At 35.9% G+C, this 23,177-nt stretch overlaps 2 protein-coding genes across 10 annotated transcripts in view; one reads left to right on the forward strand and one right to left on the reverse strand.

Moving 5' to 3' along the window:
- Positions 1–21,048, forward strand: part of LOC123875898 (resistance to inhibitors of cholinesterase protein 3) — a 34,215-nt gene extending 13,167 nt beyond the window's left edge. For 4 of the 7 annotated variants that reach the window (XM_045921980.1, XM_045921982.1, XM_045921976.1 and 1 more), the window contains 10 exons: positions 5,451–5,588; positions 6,063–6,168; positions 7,137–7,157; positions 8,793–8,884; positions 14,504–15,172; positions 16,065–16,157; positions 16,621–16,740; positions 17,548–17,620; positions 18,228–18,283; positions 18,576–21,048. In XM_045921980.1, the coding sequence (XP_045777936.1) occupies positions 5,451–5,588; positions 6,063–6,168; positions 7,137–7,157; positions 8,793–8,884; positions 14,504–15,172; positions 16,065–16,157; positions 16,621–16,740; positions 17,548–17,620; positions 18,228–18,283; positions 18,576–18,710 (1,503 nt within the window). In that variant the 3' untranslated portion in view covers positions 18,711–21,048. Of the gene's footprint in view, positions 1–5,450; positions 5,589–6,062; positions 6,169–7,136; positions 7,158–8,792; positions 8,885–12,498; positions 12,579–14,503; positions 15,173–16,064; positions 16,158–16,620; positions 16,741–17,547; positions 17,621–18,227; positions 18,284–18,575 lie in introns of all 7 variants that reach the window. The other 3 variants (XM_045921977.1, XM_045921978.1, XM_045921979.1) reach the window with 3 other exon arrangements.
- A 303-nt stretch (positions 21,049–21,351) lies between these two features.
- LOC123875901 (NADH dehydrogenase [ubiquinone] 1 alpha subcomplex subunit 11) lies at positions 21,352–23,003 on the reverse strand. 3 transcript variants are annotated; one of them, XM_045921985.1, is made up of 3 exons: positions 22,669–23,003; positions 21,990–22,231; positions 21,352–21,460 (listed from the first exon to the last, which is right to left on the reverse strand). In XM_045921985.1, exons 1-3 carry the CDS (start codon positions 22,918–22,920, stop codon positions 21,454–21,456), a joined length of 501 nt encoding a protein of 166 aa, XP_045777941.1. In that variant the 5' UTR covers positions 22,921–23,003; the 3' UTR covers positions 21,352–21,453. The 3 variants fall into 3 exon arrangements, with proteins under 3 accessions (XP_045777941.1, XP_045777940.1, XP_045777943.1); XM_045921984.1 differs by having other exon boundaries at positions 21,352–21,465; positions 21,991–22,231; positions 22,669–23,002; XM_045921987.1 differs by lacking the exon at positions 21,352–21,460 and having other exon boundaries at positions 21,980–22,231; positions 22,669–22,925.
- Positions 23,004–23,177: the final 174 nt, after the last annotated feature.

A 23,177-nucleotide genomic window follows, 5' to 3' on the forward strand; every position in this document is an offset into this window, starting at 1 on the left:
TTATAAATGCGAAAGCGTGTCTGTCTGTCTGTCTGCTAGCTTTTCACTGCCCAACAGTTTAATCGATTTTGTTGAGGTACAGAGTTAGCTTACATTGAAGAGTTCCTACGAGATTTTCAAAGACCCATCCGTTAAACCGATTTATAAGTAGGTAGGTACATAGATAGCTTGCGTCCCGGAAATTGACATAGGCAACTTTTTATCCCGGAAAAGCAAAGAGTTCCCACGGGATTTTAAAAACCTAAATCCACGCGAAGTCGCGGGTATCATCTAGTTGTCTTTAAATATTTTAGAATATATCTACTGTTGTTATATTGTTTTTTTCAACTATAATACAAATAGAAGATATTCAATTTATAATGATATTCGTGTAGTAGGTAGTTGAAGCATATTTTTTGTGGCCAGAGACAATATAAACCTTAGGCGCAACTGATTTAGCACGACTCTACAATTACATATTTATATAATGTGTGCCGTGTAATGCTAAATGCACAACCACAGAACTTGTGTTGATATTGATAGTAAGGTGTGCAGTGCGGATTGATGTCAAAATAAACCACACCGCAAGTGTTGTAGTCGTCCAAATGTGGCGTATGCGCAGCGTTGGCGTCCCTTACGCCATGCCGTAAGTCATAAACTTACAGTCTTCCTAATAATTTTACACACCTTTTATTAACCGACTTCCAAAAGGGATGAAGTACTCAATTCAGTGTGTTTTTATTTTTAAGTTTACATGCCCACAGGTAATTTTATATTTGAAAAAGAAAATAAAAAATGACTAATGTTCCAATCACTTCGTAGGCATGAGAATTTCTGTCTACACTTCGTTTTCATTGATTCTTTACAACATGCGAGATATCATGCGCGTGCGTGGGTATGTGTTTTTGTGTGCGTGCGTACGTGTGTATGTTTCATTTTTTATTGAGAAATATCACCGTATACTATATTACTTCTTAGGCGGTTATTTTAGTTGTGACTACTTTTGATTTGATTCTATTCTCTAGTTACGGCGCGATTGAAAGACAAAAATAGCCAACAAACCAACATACTTTTATAATTTAAATTAAGAACTAGGAGTTCAGGTAGGTAGATGCCTTCTTCTTCTTCTTCTTCTTCTTCTCTCTGGGCTGGTTTCCGCACTTAAACGTAGGTAGATGCCTTATTCATGGTATAAATAATGTTTTTTTTTGTAGAATATTGCATTTTGAATGAAAATGCAATGTTATTTTGCTTTATTGATTACTAGAGGATGCCCGCGACTTCGTCCGCGTGGATGTAGGTTTTTGAAGATACCGTGGAAACTGTTTGGTTTTCCGGGATAAAAAGTAACCTATGTCCATCCTTGGGATATAAGCTAACTCTGTAGTCTGTACTAAATTTCGACAGAATCGGTTAAACTGTTGGGCCGTGAAAAGGTAGCTGACAGACAGACAGACGGACAGACAGACACACTTTCGCATTTATAATATTAGTATGGATTAAACGCTTTTCGCATCAGTCTTGTACCACACGAAGAGCAACAGTTACGCGAATGATGTCATTCTCATTATTTTTGGGCCGCGGTGATCTTATGACTGGATGTATCTTGTGCCTACATTTACGTTGTATCTGTACCCTTTTGTCTTGTAAATGCAGCTCGGTTTCAATTCATTGTAATGAAAAACAGAGAGGAATGTTTTACGTAGCGCATGCAAGAAAGTTTCATCAGAAAACAACGTTAGTCCTACTAATATTATGAACGCTAAAATTTGTGTATGGATGGATGTATGGATGTTTGTTACTAGTGGACGGGTTTGGGGAATGGATATAGATTATATCCTGGATTAACGCACAGGCTACTTTTATCCTGGAAAATCAATGAGTTCCCGCGGGATTTTTAAAACCCTATATCATCTAGTAGTACATAATAATGCAACGTTAGATACATAATATTATTTTTGATTTGTATGATTTGATTTGGGGTTGAGTTGCGGTAGTTATTGGTAGACTTCGACGTCCTTTTCGGGGGGTCATCTAAAATATAGGTGAAGAAAACATCGTGAGGAAATATGCATGCCTGAGAATTTTCTTATGTTTTTAAATGCAGTCTGCCAATTTGCATTTGGCCAGCGTGGTGTACTATGGCTTAAGCCGCATCTCAGAATTATGAGTTGAGGTTTACGGGTGGTACCCTATAGGTTTTGATTCCCTTGACGGACCTTTACAGTCACGACAAAGTGCTCCTTTAAGATTTTTTCTCTGGTGACGGAACCCTAAAAAAGGTTGGTAAGTAATCACTATGTATAGCTAAGGGGAGTTCTCTTAGGAAAATGGCATCTTTCTTAGTTCTAATTCTAAGTGCAAATCGGTATGGCCATAGCCACTAGCTAAGACAAGGTATCTGTGACGCATACGAAGCGGCGCGCGCGCAGTCGTTTATTTCCACACTGTGTCTAGGCCGCGAATGTGGGTCGACTCGCTGCCAATGTCGCCCGCCCAACTTGTTTGTTTATCTTCACATCGCGCTTAGCTTTGCAACCGATTAATCAAACCGATGCTCTAGCAAAGCCTATGAAGTTTTGTAGAGGCCTAATAGTAAATTCAGAAAGCTCAGAACCACTCAGAGACCGGGCTATGCTTGGATCAAATCAGAAATGAGGAGATCCGCAAGAGAACCAGAGTAGTGCGAAGCTGAAGTGGCGATGTGCAGGGCACTCAGTTGGCAAAACCGATTGACGTTGGGGTTCTAACTTCTAAGGTACTGAAATGGCGATATCGTACCGGGAATCGCAGCGTTAGTAAGACTCACCATTAAGTAGACAGACGGCATCAAGCGAATGGCAGGGAGCCGCTGGATTCAAGCGGCGGAAGACTGCGGCGTGTCCCTACAAAGGAAGCCCTCAATGAGGAGCTTTTCAGGACGTGTTCCTTATAAGTCTCATAGATGGTACTGTTCAGGCCCTTCGGGAAAGAAGTACCGAACGGGCGCCCTCCCGCGTTTCGGTTCATACAACCGCGAGGTTGGTGGGGCCATGAGTGGATGGCGGGTTGTTCAGGCCCTTCAAGAAAGTAGGAAAAGGATGCTACTTTTTACCCCGAAAAATTTTAGACTACCAACGGGATTTTTAAAAATCTAAATTCGCGCGGACGAAGCCGCGAACATCTGCATCTATAAGCTAGTTTGGCCATATTTTAACCAAAACTAGTATTTATTAGATACTGCAAAATTGTAGACGTAACTTGTGAGAGTACCTGTAGATAGGTTGAACATGAAAACTCAATAAAGATCAATATGTTTGTATCGCAAGACAGTAGGCAGGTAAGTACCTAATGTAAATGTAATTATTATGAGTTGTAAACTCTTTGTTATGCAGAGGAGTCGCCCACAGTGTTTATAATTACGAAACTCATAAGACTCACACTGACTCAGCGCATTTACCTTCGGCTCTAAGTACCTATCACTACCCATAACTAAAATATTACCAAAGAAATAATCTCTTTATGTTGCGGCTACGTCAATGCCCAACAACGCCATAATTATCGAGATAATAAACGTTAAGACTGAGTGGCCACACTTGAATGGTTAACCTCTAATGCCAATTAAATTAGGGTTAAAATCGTTTAACGCCAAACGGCATTGTGAATGCCGTTGTACGTGGTCGTGGCTAGATCTACGTTTAACGGGAAACGCCGTTGAACAGCGAGTTGTTGGCTGGTGCCCGGGACATTAGAAAACGTATCACGTTGGTGCTTGGTGCAAAATCCATAACGAGAAAAGCCGTAGGAGAATTAGAGTGACCGACAAAGCTCAGCGAATTAGCCAGCTGAATCCCTATGAATATCATTCTTCAGATTCGAATTTTATTTATGTAACTACCATGTCTACGTTTTTAATTTTAGACCGGAAAGTTATTTTTTCTGAATTACAAAAATAATTTTCCGCAGCGGGTGTTGCAGACTTGCGTTTTTCACTTTCCTTTTTAAAGCTTTTGAATTGATTTAGGTTATTTTAAAGGTTCTTCTTAAAAAAAATTTATCCTTTAAAATTATGCTCTTGAAAAAAGCAAACTATACAATCGAAGATTATGCAAATTACAAAAGGGCGTGGACTTGACCTGCAGCTCGCTCAATTATGTACTTTTATACATGGCATAATATTGTAATTATGAAATCTTAGAAAAAAACAATCGCCGACTTACTTAAGGCAGTGCATTTGACGGTTCAAAAGTACTTGTAAAAGTTGAATTGAATAAAAATATTGAATATAAATAAAGAAACTCGCAAAATATCAAGTTTCTAGACACATTGGTTTGAGGTATGCCAGTCCGTTAGCTAGGTATGTCAGTCTCCTTTTACAGATATTATAAAAATAAACTAAACACTACACTACACTTAACTTTTAATTAAAATTATCATTCATATTTCTATGTAATAAATACGAATAAGAGTTGAATGAATCATTGATAATTTGTAAATTATAAGGGCGAGAGTGCATTAAAGTTTCAATATTTCTTTGAGTATTATTATTTCCCAGTCGTTTAGTCGCAAGTCTGCGTTACCCAAGTATAAACAGGAAATCGCGAAGCCGCGACGCGACGCGCGACGTCGTAAACCGTTTATGAATCGCGCTTCAGTTCAGTCGCCAGTCACATCGACCATCAGTTGCGATTGACTCCTCAGTCATACTCGTGTGTTAGAAATCAGTGTTATCATTGTGTAAATTCTTTAAAATCAAAAATCATTGCAGACTGACGACATAAATAATATAATATTGAGTTCCTCATTGGTTGCAACCTTATTGGGCAATCGATTTCGTATCAAAAACTAGTGCTTTACCTTCGATTGTTGCTTAAATAGATAGAGACCGTTGCAGACTCACGACATATTTTCTAATCGCGAGTTATTTTTTGTTTGAAAAATTGTTTCTTTCTACATCCTGAATATTTAGATAATAAAGATTAGAAAGTGCTAATGCAAGTTCCATGAGAATGGAGAATAAAAAGGTATGAATTTTTTGACTATTGAGGCGCAGCGCACACCGATAGAGTCGAGTGAAATAGTGGCATAATAATATTGTGAATCGAATCTTAGAAAAGAGCAACCGCCGAGTTGCTTGCTGGAATAACATGTTTAGCATTGGGAAAGTGGGCTGGTGCATATCGCATGCTGCACCATACAGATTTGTCTTTTTCAGCGGATTATAGCAAATTAAGCATTTGGTTTCTTGTAAACCGTCATTTAAACTATATTTTCATCAAACGCCAAAGATGTAATTAGAGCCTATAGCTCAACGCTTAAGAAACGGACTGAATTCCGAAAGGTCGGCGGTTCAAACCCCACCCGTTGCACTATTGTCGTACCCACTCCTGACAAGCTTTACGCTTAGTTGGTGCGGAAAGGAATTAGTCATGAATAACATGGTTATTATTGTTAAAAAATGTCGTTTTTAATTTTATCATATTTTTTTACAGCCACCACCGATTCCTGGCATGCGTCCGCCCTTGGGGTCCCCTGGCGGGCCAGTCCCGGCCCCAAAATCTTCTATGGGGTTCGTGATGCCCATCTACACCATATGCATCATCGTGTTCTTCGTGTACACGCTTAGTAAGGTATGTTTGTCAGAGACTTAGACAGAGTAGGTTTGTCTGGTGGCAGGCTTCGGCCGTGGCTAGTTACCACCCTACTGGCAAAACCGTACCGCCAAGCGATTTAGCATTCCGGTACGATACCGTGTAGAAACCAAAGGGGCGTGAGTTTAATAAAAACATGCCACTGGACATTAGACTGCATCATCACGAGTTGTTAATTCTAAAAAATTAATTCTAGTATCAATACTAGAATTAATTTCTTAAACTGGACCCTTTCAAGTAAAGATTTTTATATAACCCTGTGAGAATGATACTGCCATTGTCGCAATTAAAATACCAAAAGCCTACGTTGTCGTATTAGTTTACAAATTGCGAAAAGCCCAAATTGAATTTCGCGCGCAGGCCCGTCTCATGCCCCTTAAACCACGAAATAAGCTTAAAATCATTAAACTAGACTCGTTATTTTTTATTTATAGGTATTGTTTACGTTTCTAGATATTATTCAAACGCACGGGGTCCCCGTACGAGCCGGTGGCTCCCGACCCGCAGTTCCGCAGGCGGGTGTTCAGGGATGACTCCAGGTCTTCGCCAGACAAACTGGGTAAGCTCTCCAAACACTAAGAGCTCGTTCACACAGGTTGCGTAAGCGTACACGTAACACGTACCATTGCGTTGTAATGTATGGAACTGTAAGACACTAGATACCGCTTGCATGGCGTGAACGTTCACGTAGACGTAATGCGTGCAGTTAAGTCTACGGGTTTACGCGCGTCACTATGCATGTGTCACGTGTACGTGCTGTATGTACGCAATTGGTGTGATTCGGCCATAAACAAAACAAGATTTGTGGGATGATTCCACTAACTCAGTGGTCAACACCGAGCTATTGGAAGTAAGCCATAGAGTAACTTATTTCTAACTCTATGAAGTGAGCTCTCCATTACTTCTGCATAATGCGTAAAAAATGAGTTCTCAACAGTTCTCACGCGCCATTTTAAGTTTATGTATCAAATATCATGTCAAAAGTACGATTTAAGTCCTTATTTTTAATAAATTATGAAGGTAATTTTTATTTTTGACAAGACATTTGACCTATGGGTCAAAATAGCGTGTGTGAAATCATTTTGTATGGACTATACATATGAATCTCTTAGAAACAAACGAATATTCCGACACGAATGTCTGTAACAACAGTAAACAAGGAGTCAAGTGGCTATGAGAGGCTTTCTGGCTCGCTAGTTGTTACACACTTCCCTTTGTAACAGGTTTAATTTTTTTTTCGTGAAAATAAAGGGCTGAATTTTTTTTTGTTGAGTTTCTGCAACGTTAAGCCATTTTCACACCAATAAGAATTCTTTATCGTGTTAAACCTTTATGCAAAGTACAAATTGTCGATCATGATTCATGACGCACAACGCGAATTTTCATTGGTGTGGATGCGGACCTAGGAAAATTATTATTCAAAAAATAAAAAACTAGTCGAGCGTAAATAAATATTTATTTAATATGTGAGATAGAAAAGTTAATTTTTTTTAAAACTGAATATATTTTGTCTTTGAACGCATACAGGACACAAAGAAACCGATACAAGTGAGTATTTGATTGTATTTATTTTTATTCCACGACTATAAATAAAATACGATGGAAACAGGAAAACGTTAATTAATATACTGGCTCTAATTAAAAAAACATTGAATTAAACAAACCTGATAAGATTCTATTACTAGGCATCGACAGCGTGGGAGGCTGCTCATACAATATTTCTAAATGAATGTCGTTTAACTTATATTGCTTAGTATAAAAAAAAATAATTATAACTTAAATTATCAAGACCTCGAATTTTTTTACTAATTTTAATGCTTAAGGTACAAGTCAGTAAACTATAACAATATAATTAATAATTAATAAGTAACAATCTCGAGCAAAACTAGTGTGGAATTTTTAGCAAAATTGATGCTCACAAAATGTTTGGAAAAAAGGAAAATTACTGAAATAAAATGTAAGTATTATGGCCAAAATTAATAGTAATTAGTTATTAAATTAATCAATCTAGGAATCTTTAATGTGTCGATAAGTTACTTAGCAACGTTGTTATTTGTCAATTTTTTTTCTAATAATAATGTTGTTCAGTACCTTACATACCTAGGAATTGATTATTAATTTTGGCCGTTAGAATTTCTAATTCAAACAATAATCGTATTCCAATAGCCATCAAACAATAAGCTCGTCGTCCATTGTTTTATTGTCAGAGTGACTTACCACCACTTCACATCAAAACATTCTTGTCGATAAGCAAAATGAAATCTAGATGGGCCTCGCACAAAACTCCTTCCTTGTACATAAATGTACAAATATGTTAGGTATTAGGTACAATACTACCACTTTCGCAAGTTACGTCGCTGTACCTGCGCAGAAATCTTATTTTCGGATGGCTTAGACAACCGTAGCGCCCGTTCGTCAGTTATTGGTTGTTGCTGTGTTATATTTTGTTTGCGTGAGTTATGGGCGAGATAGCAAGAACGTCTGTTATTCTTGTAATCAAGCTTTAAAGTCTTAACGTCAAGCATAGGGTCTGTATTTCATTGATATACATTCGGATTTAGGTAGTCGTAGCGTTAGGCAACGCTTTTCAGTACCCTCAGTATTTTTACTTCCCACCAACGTTGATAGTACATAATATTATATGAGAGTCGAAAAACTTTAGCTTTAAAGTAAAATGACCCTTAACTACCTTGTTAGTATTTGAGAGTCGAAACACTTTAGCTTTAAAATAAAATGGCCCTTAAGTGCCTTGTTTTAATGTTCAAGTTTGTAGATGCATTTACAACCAGCGCTCCAAGCGGTAACGTTGCAAAATTAAAATCAATGGTACTGAATTTTCGACTTAAAATCAAGTATCTTTGGGTCCACTTTACTTTGACGGTATTTTGTTTCGACTCTCGAATACTATGAAAAATAGTGAGAAGTAAAATCTTATACGGAGGGTACAGCCTGTGTAACTTATTAATTTTTATGCCATTTTAATCATTAACTATTACTATTTAGATCCTACAACATATTTTGTAGATTTATTTTGTCATTGTACTGTACTGATCTGACTTTCGCGCTTTTATAAGTGTAAATCGAAGAGTAAATAAATACAAAACATAACGCTAAAGAATTTGTCAGATGCGACTTATAAAAGTGGTAGTATAGGTACCTACTGACAGTTGTGCGAATGTGTAGGGGACGCGGAGCTTGCGGCGCTGCGAGCCAGGCTCGCGGAGACGGAGCGAGCGATGCAAAGGATCGTGGGGCAGCTCGCGCAGCGCGATGCGGTACTTTGCCGATTCGATATACCTGCCGAGGGCCGCAACACATCTGCGATGCGACGCGACGCGAATCCGCGACGGAAAAACTGCTATGCGATGCGATTTTGCAATTTTGGGGTAGATACATTACATTACAACATGGGGTTATTCAAGGGGCGGACCCACAAATTCACGAAAGGCCGGCAACGCATTGACGGTTTTTCTGGTACCGCAAATGTTTATGGGCGGGCGGTAATCGCTTGCGCCTGCTTGTTAGCTCGCTTTTTTTATTTAAAAAAAAAAAGATTTTTTTTTTTCTTTAAATCTGGCTTTACTCTGATTAGCCAATGTCAAGTTTGTGATATTTTCAAGTTATTGAATTTATACAAGTATGGACTCCGTCTGCGCCGGCGCCCGCCGGCACACGCGCGGCGCCCCTTTAGAGCGCTTCCCAGTCAGTTCCACCACCAAAAAACACCAACTAACACAAAAATCAGCCACTCTTTAACAAAAAAAAAAAAACACTCCAAACAAGCACAGCACGCGCGCCAGCAAACGCCATCACAGACGAAGTCCCAAAAAAAAAAAAAAGATTAAATCTTCAAGTTCAAGAAAGAAGTTCGCAGATTATAAATATGCGGTGTCGCATCGCAGTTTTGTGTTTGGGCCCTTAATAAAATCTCTTGCTCTGGCTAGAAGTGTTGGTAGATCTGCTCATGGTAGAACTGCTTGAGGTAGAACTCAAGTTCTATCACATTTTGATTGAACTCCGAAATGCAAGAATGCGTTAGAAGCGCATGGCCGTAAATATTAATTAAAAAAAAAGATTCCGACGAATTGAGAACCTCCTCCTTTTTCCGAAGTCGGTTAAAAAGGTCACTAGGGCACGAATCAGAATTAGACAAGGATTAAAAAATTAGTGAATTGAAGTGAATCTGTGTGTAATAATGCAAATTTTACTTGGCTATCCCATAAATTGATAACTATACACACAAGACCTTTCACAGAATCTTTTCAATACTATACGCCCCTACTATATATGTATAATGCACTTAAAGATCTTAATCTATATTTGTTGAAAATCAGAAAGATGATTAGAAAATTAGAAAAAAACTCTTCCAAAAATTGGGTTTTTTTTGTGTTTTGTTTGGGAACGATAATCAATTTCTCTGCAGTTTTTTCTTATATAATAATATTATGTACAATATAGATTAAATAAATTACGTTAAAAAGTGTTTATATGAGTATGATGAACTACTTAATTTTTGAACAAGCTTTACAGGTATATCGAATCGTTACAATACCAGTTAGATTCCTCCTCTTCTAAGACTAGAGCGAAAAGAGGAGAGTCTGTATTTATGGCATCATTTGAAGTTACGAGTAGATGAATACTTGCGTGTTATCCTTAGGTGTTTTAATATATACGCTTGAGGCATGGTGACGGTTTTATTAGATTTTTATATAGATATATATAAAAATATATATAAGTATATTTTATATAGATATAATATTCACAAAATTAAAATAAAAATATAAGTAGATACTTATATTTTTATTTTAATTTTGTGAATATTATATTGACAACACGTAGGTATTTTACTATCATATTCTCAGTATTGTCGATATAATATTTTCAATATTCATGATATTTGAATTTATTTATTATTTTGTGTAAGAATAGCTAGAATTTGGAATGCCCCCGCGCTGAATTTGTCCTTTATTAAAAAAAAACTACTAAAACAATATTTAACTACCTATATTTTACATAAAAACTACGAATTTACCAAATAAAAACGATAGTTCAATTTATAATGTAATGCGTAAGTTATTCGAATGCATTATCAAAGTTGAAACCCGATAGCGCTACTTGGTAATCGTAAAAAAATAACTATTGTTATGAATTATGACCTCATTAACACGAAAAATTATATTACATATTTCCGTTAGATTAGATCTTTTACCCACTCACCCATGACTTTGTTCCCGTGGGGTTTTATTAGGGTTCCGTACCACAAAAGGGAAAACGGAACCCTTATAGGATCACTTTGTTGTCTGTCTGTCTGTCAAGAAACCTTTAGGGTACTTCCCGTTGACCTAGAATCATGAAATTTGGTAGGTAGGTAGGTTTTATAGCACAAGTACAGATGCCAAATGGGGCATCATATGAAAGGGCTTTACCTGTACATTCTAAAACAGGTTTTTATTTATTTGTATGGATAATAGTTTTTGATTTATCTTGCAAAATGTCGGAAAAATACCCGAGTACGGAACCCTCAGTGCGCGAGTCTGACTCGCACTTGGCCGGTTTTTTTTCTATGTTTTGACCCGGGAAGATTTTTCATCAAATTCCTTTTGCAATGGTTCCCTATGATACCAGTCGATCTACTTTAAATTTTGCTGAAGTTTCGCTGTCTCAAACGCGGACGAAGTCGTGGGCATTATCTAGTTTAGTTAGTATATACCTCGTGTCCGGCACAACGTTACGTTACCTGCCAGGTCACTACCACTCCACGATTGTATGGAGATATACCTTCAGTCAGTAAGTCCCCTGACTTGGATAATCATGATAATATAGTACGTATTGGCGGCCATCCAAACTGCATCGATCGTCGAGCAAGCTATTTTGGTCTCTACGTCCTTCGTTATTTGTTGTGGGTGAAAGTTTAATTTCGTATGATTTTATTTTCGTTTTAAGTTATTATAATATATACCATATATTTAGTCCTCCTTATTATTATTCTTTTAAAAAAAAACTCAAAATATACGTTTTTCAAAGCTTTATCCGCCAACGTCTGCAGATAATTTAAATGTTGCAATTTCAATATCAAACAGGCAGGGTACATCAAATATAAAATTATCCGAAATAGCTGTTAGTAAAATAATTTAATCAGGGGAATTCACCAAAGACTCTTGATAACACAATAATTAATATGACTGTTTTTGTTTTAGTTAGGATTTTGATTAACCCAAAATTGTACTACCCTTTCTTTGAATTTTTAATGAAAGTTATTTAGACTAATATTGAAACCTTTTGTTTAAAACTTACATTTTAATTTTTAAGATACTCTAAGATTCTAAAATATTTGAAGAATAGCAGTTGTAAATAAAATTTAAGTTGATTGAAATTAGGAAAAAAAAAGGGAGCTTAATTTTTTTTTCTGTTAATGCCATCTTGAGATTATGAATAAGTAATTGAGTTTTCAATAAATTTCATAAGTCAAACCATATATAAATTAACTATACTTATTTGTTCTAAAAGCAAGCCAATATAAAATATATTTCGCATTAGGCACTTGTAAAAGTTTAACTTGAATAAAAATATATTCTATTCTATAATATTGGTGAAAAATATATTATAATTGCTTCAAATTTTTTTCAAAATTTGCAATATCTATTGCTACACTTATATAGTATAAATACTAATACGAAGTTTAAATATTCACATTATTATATAATAATGCAGCAAAATGAATGTACTGTTGCGTTTTTGGAAACTGTCTACATATTATAAACTAATTATCACCACAACATCATTGTTTGACAATCAGAAAGTGTACAATTGTACCCAATTTGAATAAATAACTTTGATTTAGACTTTGACTAAGGTAAAAGAATTCTAACATGCAATTGTCGACCGACAGTCGTATCGGCAATATCGGGCCTGGTAGCAGAGGTCACTCAGCAGATGGAAGCGGGCCACACGCAGCCCCAGCAACGACAGGTTCTTGCATGACCACATCTTCATTTTTCTGCGATCCTGCTAGATTTTTTCTTGGCTGATTGATTTTTGACCATACCTCCTGATTTCTAATGCCTTACTGCCATTTTGTGTCATTTCTTTCAGCAGTAGTCTTGTTTTACCCGTACCATCTTTGAACAATTTTGTTTTTCATTTCCTGTACAGAATACATTTTCTAGATATAACATATTGGTTCACTGTTAGAATAAAATCTTGTACCTACTAATGTATCATTCAACTCAGCATAATAGCCTGATATGCATCATATTATGCGATACAAAGCGTATACGTCTGGTGAGAGACTTCGGCCGTGGCTAGTTACCACCCGACCGGCAAAGCCGTGCCGCTAAGCAGTGTAGCGTTCCGCTACGATGCCGTATAGAAATCCAAGGTGTATGGGTTTAATAAAAACTGCCATACACGTTCCAGGTTAGCCCGTTTCCATCTTAGATTGCATCATCACTTACCACCAGGTGAGATTGCAATCAAGGGCTAACTTGTATGTGAATAAAAAATAGCAGGGCGTAATTTTCAGCTGAGATCCGGGTGGGTGTAAACTTGTTCATCTAATAATAATCAATTCTTCAGACTTGCTTCATATTTTTGTGTTCCTTTTTTCGATTAATGTTCTTCAACTGGTTGTAAAACTAGACGTCATCATCTTCAATTATTTTGAAGTCAATTCAGTTTTCATTATCTTTAGTTACACCAACATATTACCACAAAATCATTAAAAATTGCTTTTCAAGTTGTACCTTTTGTTTTTTTTTGAATTTGCATTTTTTCTTGTATATCATTGCTTTCGATGTATTCCTACTTCATTGTATATATCACAAAAACATTCACTTTGCAGAATTCAATAACATAAAAACATGATATTGTACAAAATGATTTATTTCGTACCTATAATAATTACATTGATATTAATAGATACATAAATTCTCTAATTCATTTTTTAACAGTCGCCATAATATAATTTTGATTAGCTGTCGTTTTGTTTAAGTTGTCTACGTAAACCATTATTTGCATTTCGGCTTTTATTGTTGCCTTCATGTCTTTCCTCTAATTTTATTTCGTTGAGTTCGCCATTTTCATCTGTCTGTTTGTACCGAGCTACCTGGTTAACATATTCTACTAAAATACGTCAACAATAACATTTTTATTCAGTACAATCAAAATTAACTACACATTAAAACAAGACATCTTTTTTATTGAATAACAAAAACTCTACGTTTAAACCTTATAAAAAATCAATAACTACTGTATATATTTTTTTAAAGCTATTATTTCTATAAGTCTTGCAATATTTAGTTACTTTAGTAGTTTAAACTTTTCTGGATAATGTTGTTATACTGTTTTTGGGAGCTTTTTTAAGTTGTAGTCGTGATTTGGTATGCTAATAAAAAGAGGATTTGGAAACCATCTTAGTTTTACCTTGTGTGATCTCTAAAGTTTTATTTGGCGATTTTTATGCTTTATGTAGAGTAGTATTTTTTGCGCGCGTGTGTTTTAGGATTTCTAGATGAGTTTTGCATTGTAGTATTAAAGGGATGCTAGTTATTAGAATAGATGATAGTATGAGTTTGAGTTGGTCTAGAATTTAGAAAACTAATATCAAAATCCCCAACAATTCTACTTCTGGTGCTGGTGAAGAATTATTCTCGTCTTTCTTATTTAAGCTTCAATATTCTATTTTACTCGCAATTATTATCCTTTTCACAAACCAGTAGTTAAGTCAGTTGCTCAAATTAGTATTGAAACTTGAGGAGGCAAAGTAAACAATTTATATTAAATATCGATAAAGCTAGTAGCCAAACGTCTGTGATTTGTCAATGCTTTAAATAAGATAAGACGAGAATAAAAGCAGATATAAATAAAACTAAAGCATTACCTTACTCCAATTCTAGGAAGTGCTGGATAATGCCCGCCCATACACCAATGGTACAATAATACACAGCGGCCCTGTCCAAATAGTCGCTAGCGAATACAAAGAAAAGACTCCCGGTCCCCAAATACAAAGAGAATCCACGCCAGTAATTAAAGAAGTTGTAGAGCCCAAAGAAGATGCACCAGACGCTGAGAAAGTCATAAAAGATCTAAACCTAGAACTAATAGAAAAAGAAGCATCCCAAATACTAAAGGAATCCACTCCGGAATTAGAGATACTTGCTGAAGATACAAAAAAAGCTACTGGAGTGATTGAAGAATCTTATGAAAATGTAGAACAAATGACAAATGACTTAATAGACACGGGAACAAAGGCGAATTTAGAAGATAAGGTAGAAACTGTAGTTGAGGAGTTAAAGAAAGAAGCAGAAGATAAAGATGCAGAACTTTATCCATCAATTCCAGCAGACGAAGAATTAGCAAATAATAAAGAAGATAATTTAGATTTAATTAAACTTTCCGAAGGAATTGATTTCGGTAAAGATGATGTAACAAAGTCAGCTGAATTTCTGGATGAGGAAAGGAAAGATGGTGAACAGGAGAAGGTATCGACTGAAGATTTGTTAGAGGAAGCTATTAAGGATTTGTCTGAAGAAGTATTGGATGATAAGGAGAATCAGAGTGTGAAGGTAATCAGTAGTTCTAAAGTAAGGAAAGTAAAATATCAAGCCAATCAACTGGCTTAGTTTAAAAAAACCAATAATATAATCAGAGGTACACGTTTTAGATGAAGGTATTAGGTCATATTTGGCGATAAATTTTTGCAAAATCATACTAATATTATAAACTAGCTGATGTCCGCGACTTCGTTCGCGTGGATTTAGGTTTTCGAAACCCCGTGGGAACTCTTTGATTTTAAAAAGTAGCCTTCGTGCTAATCCAGGATATTATCTTTTATTATATAGGATATTATATAGGATATTACTATCTCTATTCCAAATTTCAGCCAAATCCGTCTAGTAGTTTTTGCGTGAAGAAATGACAAACATACCCACACACACAGACACACAACTGTCGTCTTTATAATATTAGTGTGAAGTGTGATGCAAAAGTAACTGTCTATTTGTTACTTTTTCACGGCTAAACTTCTGAACCGATTTTGACGAAGTTTGTCATATGGCTTAGCTCAGACCCTTGACATGGGAACTTTTTAGCCCCAAAAATCAAAGAGCTCCCACTGGAAAACTTAACAACGTGGGCGATGTCGTCGGCATCAGATAGCTTTTCCTGATATATTAAAAAAACTTGTCATTTGACTTCGTTGCTTAGCTTAAATTATAAAGATTTACTGATTTTAAGATGAGATTCCTGAGATTTAAGATGTAGATTAAATAAGATTCTGTGTATTGTGTGTTAGTACTATCCAACGCACCTAGTTTCTCCTTTCACTAAAAGTTGCCTGGTGGAGATTGCTCTGAGCAATAAGGCCGCCTTTGCGTGCAATTGTTTTTAGTTTCTTTTTTGTCTTGATTATTTCATGTTTTGTGTAGGATAAGATTTTCTATCTATCTACTTTTTAAGGTGGTGGGCATGGAATTGACGGCTCACGCGGCCGATGGAGGTTCATATAAACCGGAGCCCCCTAAAGCCCCCGTCACACCACTACCAAAAACGGTAAGAATACCGGTTTTAGGGTTATACCATTAAAAAGCTTTCAAGAGGCACTATGAGTTTTGCATCTGCGGGGAATAATAACTGCAATGTATGCAAGAATCTATCTACAAATTGTCATCAGACGCTATCAACAGAATTCTTGCAAAATACAAAGCTCTCATTAGCCTTATATAATAACGTTTTTACACAGTCTCGCTCCGTCGTTCCTTCATTCAGCTTCATCATAATGATACTTACTTTGTTATTGCATCAAGTTGAATGTAATACGATTATATGCAAGAATCTGCAAATTGTCATCAGGCGCTATCAACAGAATTCTTGCAAAATACAAAGCTCTTATTAGCCTTATTAATTAATAACGTTTTTACAGTCTCGCTCCGTCGTCCCTTCATTCAGCTTCATCATAATGATACTTACTTTGTTACTGCATCAAATTGAAAGTAATACGATTATCATTATGTAGCACGAGGCTGCGGAAGTGCAGTCCATATTCCTGCAGACGGAAATTCCGCAGCAGTCGCGCGTGTTGGTCGCGGACTTCGCGGAGGATCGTCCGCAGCAGGAGACGCGCACACACTCACCGGTAAGTAACACCGGTTTTCACATAAGGACCAGTATTCTACAGGATGTATTTCGGAGAGAGTGTGCACAAGAGCTCTTTGACCTGGTTCCTCCTTCACCTTTCTATTATCGTGCTGCAAGGCATCCGTATTTAGTTGAAATTCTTCGGACACGTACAAAGCGATTTGCTTCCTCGTTTCTAATCCGAACCGCTTGAATATGAAACTCTCTTCCCGCATCAGTTTGCCCTTTCACTTTCAACATGTGTACCTTCAACTCAAGAGTAAATAGGCAACTTCTAGGCAAGCGCGCTCCATCTTAGGCTGCATCATTACTTGCTAGCAGGTTCAGACTAGCCAACGCTAGTCTGTAAATAAAAAAAAAACTCTTACGCGCTTCTTTATACAACGACGATCTCCCTGGCGCTGTGGTAAGAACTGTGGTCTTATTAGTGGGAAGTCCCGAGTTCGATTCCCGCCACGGGTTTGGAATTTTATAATTTCTAAATCTCTTGTCTTGTCTGGTGAGAGGCTTTGTGGCTAGTTACCCCCCTGCCGGCAAAACCGTGCCGCCAAGCTATTTAGCGTTTCAGTACGATGCCCTGTAGGAACCAAAGGGGTATGGGTTTAATAAAAAACTGCCACACCCCTTCCAGGTTAGCCGGCTCCCATCTTAGACTACATCATCACTTACCACCAGGTGAGATGGCACTCAAGGGCTAACTTGTACCTGAATGAAAAAAATTCAAAACGGACAGACGGGCGTACAGCGGAGGCTTAGTAATAGGGTTCCGCTGGCAATTAAATCTCGTTTAATTATTATTTTCCAGCTGGTGGTAAGCGGCAAGATAACTCTTTCGCTGATACAGGACCAGCCCCGGGACACGCCCGACAGAGATCTAGGTAGGTATTTTTTTTTGATATTTCTAGATTATCTGCATTCAGTCATCTATGTGGACTATAATCAGATTACATGAGGGGTTGGGAGAAGGTCACTCCATCAAGAAACTCTTCTGATAGGGCTATCCCTGGCTTTATTGTCCACAAGACAGTTCTTCTATTGTGGCTCGTTTTAGCGTACTAACTCTGCTGCATGTGGTAAGTGAAACTGCCAGACTATTGTAGGTAGGTAGATATAAGCACAGAAACTTAACAGCAACTTCCAAGCTCACTCCGCAGACTTTCAATTATATAGCAACTCTTGATACTTCTTCTGCTTTCTTGTTTATATCCTTCTATTTAATAAATGCGTCTTTCTATCGCGCAAACTCACAATGTTTGACACCTTTCTAAAGTTACCCGTAGCTACAGTACCAACTGAGTTGGTAATTCTTTGTTTGCCCCATATCGAATTTTTACATAAATGCAAATACCTACAAATCATTTATTTGCACGATTGCAGGTTGCATTTTGAAAGGGATAGCAATACATTTAGACCCGTGATTGTAATTTAGTTTAGAGATTGTTTACGACGGACTTGGCACCTCTCACTTAATTGTTTGTATTTCAGAATCCACGGTGGATGAGTTTACAACGGCCAGTGCCTTCACTCAACCAGCAGCTGAGGTAAGATATATTCAATACAAGATGATGCCCGCGACTTCGTCCGCGTGGATTTAGGTTTTTTTAAATCCCGTGGGAACTCTTTGCTTTTCCGGGATAAAAAGTTTCCTATGTCAATTTCCAGGACGCAAACTACCTCTGTACCAAATTTCATATAAATTGGTTAAACGGATGGGTATTTAAGAATCCTGTGGAAACACTTTTTTCAGGATATGAAGAAGCCTATGTCCTTCCCCAGGATGAAAGCTAACTCTGAACCAAATTTCATCAAAACTAAATAAAATTAATTTTCCAGAAAGAAGACGGTCTGGAAGAATCCGACGAGGAGATTGAAATTGAAGAAGAAATAGAGATAGAAGAGATCGAGGAAGAAGAAGAAGAAGAAGCCGAATTAGGTGGAGAAGTTAAGAAAGACGCGAAAAAGAAGTGAACTGATAGAGTTAGAAATTAACAATCATATATAGAAGCTAGTGATACGATTGATTACGTAGCTTCGTTATTGAGATTGTCGCAATCATTGCAATTGGTTTACAAAGAAAAACTTAAGGAAAACAATAGTTGTATTTTAAACGGTAAAGACAAATTCGTATGATTCTGTGTGTGACATAAACTTATGGGTACTATAAGGGTTCCTTTTTCCTTTTGATTTACGGAGCCCTTAAAATAAACCATCTCTATATTATTGTGTATCTTTAATTCTTTATCAATTATAACTGCATTTAAATACTTATATACCTCGTAAAACAGACAACACAGTTTAATCTGTTGCTAATGAAAAAACAATAAACAAAAAATTCATGAAACACATTTTCATTTCATCCTATTACTCATAGATGCACAAAAGTACGATAATGACATTCTAACACAATCATAGATCAACTAATGAAAATGATGCGGTGATCGCAATGATTATAACAGTATGTGTGTTGTGTGAGTTACGTAATCGATCCCTATGTTAGATTCGGGATAATATTTTGTACTTTAGAATATTTGAATAGATTTTTAAATGTGTAGAACTGTTTTCAATCAAATGTATCAAATAATTTCCCATTTCTTATTATAGGAATATTTAAATTTTAAAATGTCAATGTGGAAAATTATATAGGTACAGGTTAAAAATGCATTAAAGTCACTGGCTTCTATTGTTTTTAGTTTTTTTTTAAATTAGCAATTTTCTTTGACAGGTGTTAAAATGATACCACATGTTGGAAAATGTAGATTTATTTTTGTAAGTAATTGCTTTAAATTGAAAAATCTTTTATTTTTATTTTTTACACATTGTTTTAATTTTTAATTTTATCATGCACAGATAACATAACAGTTAAGTATACATTTTTTTTTGTTAATTTCATAGAGTGATAGGACATGAGTATACCTTATCTACCAGTAAAATATGAAGTTTCACTTATTGTTAAACTTAGTACTAAATCAAAATATATATAAGTAGGTAATTAGTTTTTATATTGAATAACTTATTTACTTAGTTTTAAGTAAAATTCTACATACATTGCGCACAGATACAATATATATTTTGTTTTCGAGTTTTCATCCATAGATTATCACATTTTTATTTTAAATTATATTAATTTATGCAAGGTGTTAGATATCTGTAACACACCGGCAAGCTGAGGTACGGACCAATGTGTAGTTGTACCAAGAAATAAAATTAATGAGCCTTGTAGTGATACCTATGGGAGATATGAGGACTTGAAAATATCCTTAAAACTGCAATGTGACAACCCTGCAAACAGCTGCTCGCGGAAACTGGTATCGTAAAAAAATTCTGTGAACTCAAAGGACTGTTTGAATGTTTGTCAAGTAGCAGACAACGAAAGAATCTATGGCACTCTAACTACATATTTGTTACTACATAGGTACCTCATTTGTCAGGTGATTCACTAAACGTTCAGGTGATTCGTTGTATAATTTTTAATAAAGAAAAACGTTAAACATATGAAAAATAAGATTAATTTTATGAAAATCATCTAATCTTATTTTTCTTTAAGCATTCAAAAATTACGAATTTAAATTAAACTTGGTGTTCATAACGTATTACATATTTGACGTATGTGCCAAATTTACTTCCAGTTTTTGGATTATTTATGTTACTAAATTATATCTATTTTTATTGTTCCTAGTACAAGGACCCCTTAAAGTTTCGTTGTCTTTTATCTTTAGTCTTAGTCTTTCCAAAATATATTGTTACTTAGTATCTTTACTATTCAAATCTTGCCAAATTAGCTTTCATTATTTATTTATTGTTACAATAGTATACATAATATTATGTTGTATATTTATATCAAATATTGCTTCGAGTTGGTGTGTTAAAGTTCTGCATTTAAATTCTCGATTCTTTCTGCCTTTTGCTTTTGATCACAGTTGATTGTATTAAAGTATAAGTTAAAATAATTATTTATTACCTTATGTTTAAGTACCTACTTAATGTGAAACACAATTTAATTTTAACGAAATATCGTTACATTTTATTTTTGCCTAGAACCTATGCCTGGTTACTATTTTGAAATTTCTAAAACTACCCACAATTCGTTAAAAATAACGGCTTAACATTCCTTTTGTGAAGAAATAACAAAAAAAGAATTTATTTTTTAGATTTTTTGTATTCTTATCTTGGTAAAGAAAAATTTATGTAAGTAGATGGATGTCAACATTTATTTTATAGCATTTTGTTGGAGTTGCTTATTATGATGATTTTGTAATTTATTGTTTGATTAGTGTTTAGTAAGAAATAAATATATTTAACACTGAAATTAGTTTCAGTTATACCTTAGTTCTTAACATAATTATAAATTAAAGATCTATTATAAATAAACCAGCCTTAGGCTCGATTCACACTGACTCAAATGTCAAATTGTTCACAGTTAAAGCAAATCATGAAATTTGGCAGGTAGCAATGTGATATAGTACAAGTAAAGGGGAAAATCCGAAAATCGTGATTTGTGGTTAAATCACAAAAAAATTAAAGTTATTTCTTGTATGCTGGTACGGAAGTGCGAAGTCCTACTCACACTTGACCGATTTTATTAGGCTGGTAAAGAAATAATAGACAATAGTTGGTGGTCATCACATCCATATATTTCACAGTAATTAAACTTATTAAATTAAAAATTCAATGTATTTACATGCTATTCATTCCTATGTCCTTTCTTGTAAGATTAGTTAGTTACCTGGAACAGAAAATAATGTTAATAATATTGATTATTACATATTATCAGCAGAAGCACAGAAGTACAGAAATCTTTGTTAATAAAGATCTAAAGACAAAATTTTTTAGGGTTCCATACCTCAAAAAGGAAAAACTGAACCCTTACAGAGCTACTTCATAATCATCATAATCATAATCATAATCATAATCATTTATTTGCTCAAATGTAGGTTAGCATAGATTTTACAATTTATTTTAGTGTCACTACACTTGCCATGTAATGGCGTGCAAATATTTTACATTAGCAATGTAAACTACACTAAATAGCGTCACTACACTTCGCACCAGTGACACTGCTGCCCGTCTCTGCTCTGTGCTATTTAGAATGGTTATCCCCATTCTGTGCAGGTGAGGTTGACAATTCAATTAGGGTGCAAAGATATGGTAGGATAAGGTAGTAAGATATCGTATACATCCTTCCCTCCCACTCCCCCCCAATAATACTAGTGTGAAAACACAATAATATTCTAATTGTCTCATCTCTTACCCTTAGTCCAGGTCTTCAATTCATCAAGGTCTTTGACCAAGGTCCAATCATGTTTCACAGACTTGATAGATTTGGAAGCGGGATTGAACCCTGGGAAGAGACTCCAGTTATCCTCTATGCTCATCTTCTTAGTGATGGCTACCACTCCCAGAAGCACTGCTGTAGGGACTCCGATGCTTAGCGACCTCTGCCATGCACCAAAGACTGCTCCAGATGCTACACCGCCTAAGAAGTAGTTAATCTGAAAACATAAGACTTCTTGGTCATTCTGGGTATCATAATTCAGGCTTTTCACATCCAGCAATATAATTAGTTTTCCTGCTTATAGAGAACCTATATATACAGAGCGTCAAGTTTATAGATGCAGCAGTTTGAGCTGTATGTTAATATGTCAGTCAGTCAGTACTAAGACCACCATGTTGAAGGAAAAAGGAGCACAACCCTTTGGTTGTGCTCCTTTTTCCTTCAAAAGGTGGATGGATTACGTGAATATGTGGATGTATGGATGTGGATGGATATATGTGTGTAAAAGGAGTGGATGATACGTAGACGGATGATAGAAGAGAGTGTAAGAAGACATGTTGTGCAGACCCCACGTAGCGCCCTTATCCCATAGGGTCAGGAAGATAGAGAAGAAGGTACTAAGACCACCGGTAAGATAGGTAAATTATTAGGTACCTTATCGTCCTTTCCTCGTATGTTGTGAGCATAGTTAGCAGTCACAGTAAAAGCTGTTGCCATACCCACTAAGGGTCCAATAAAGTAAGCATAACGGAAACCAGTGTTAAAGAATCCCTTTGGATGAGAGTACATCAAAACATCCGCTGTAGCGGTACCCAGCCCCACTAGCGCCGCGTATTTGCCTGTTACGATTGTCTTTTTAAACACATCGTGTCCCTCTGGAGTGTCGTAGTATTTGTAGGACAGCATTTTTAATTAATTAATATTTTTGTAAAATTATTACACAACACTGCCCGAAAAAGACATTTGAATTTTGAAATGTCAAAGAAATGCCAATGACATTTAGGCTGAATTTGACACTTGCACTTAATAGGTTTGTTTTCGTTGTTTAAAATTGCATCTTTCGTTAAGCTCTCTCTACACGTAGCTTGTATTTTATCCATTTTGGTTTCGTCAGTGATAGAGCGTACCTAATTTTTTACTATTTTTTTTGTCATCAAAGCAAA

The sequence above is a fragment of the Maniola jurtina genome, chromosome 20, assembly GCF_905333055.1.
Source record: "Maniola jurtina chromosome 20, ilManJurt1.1, whole genome shotgun sequence".
In the NCBI taxonomy this organism is placed as follows: Eukaryota; Metazoa; Arthropoda; class Insecta; order Lepidoptera; family Nymphalidae; genus Maniola; species Maniola jurtina.

Bases quoted from the DNA above. Each gene is read 5' to 3' on its own strand.
- LOC123875901 (XM_045921987.1), bottom strand. From the start codon at position 22,920: ATGCTGTCCTACAAATACTACGACACTCCAGAGGGACACGATGTGTTT. The intron at 22,232-22,668 runs GTACCTAATAAT...TTATGTTTTCAG, and splicing joins TACGAGGAAAGGACGATAAG to ATTAACTACTTCTTAGGCGG.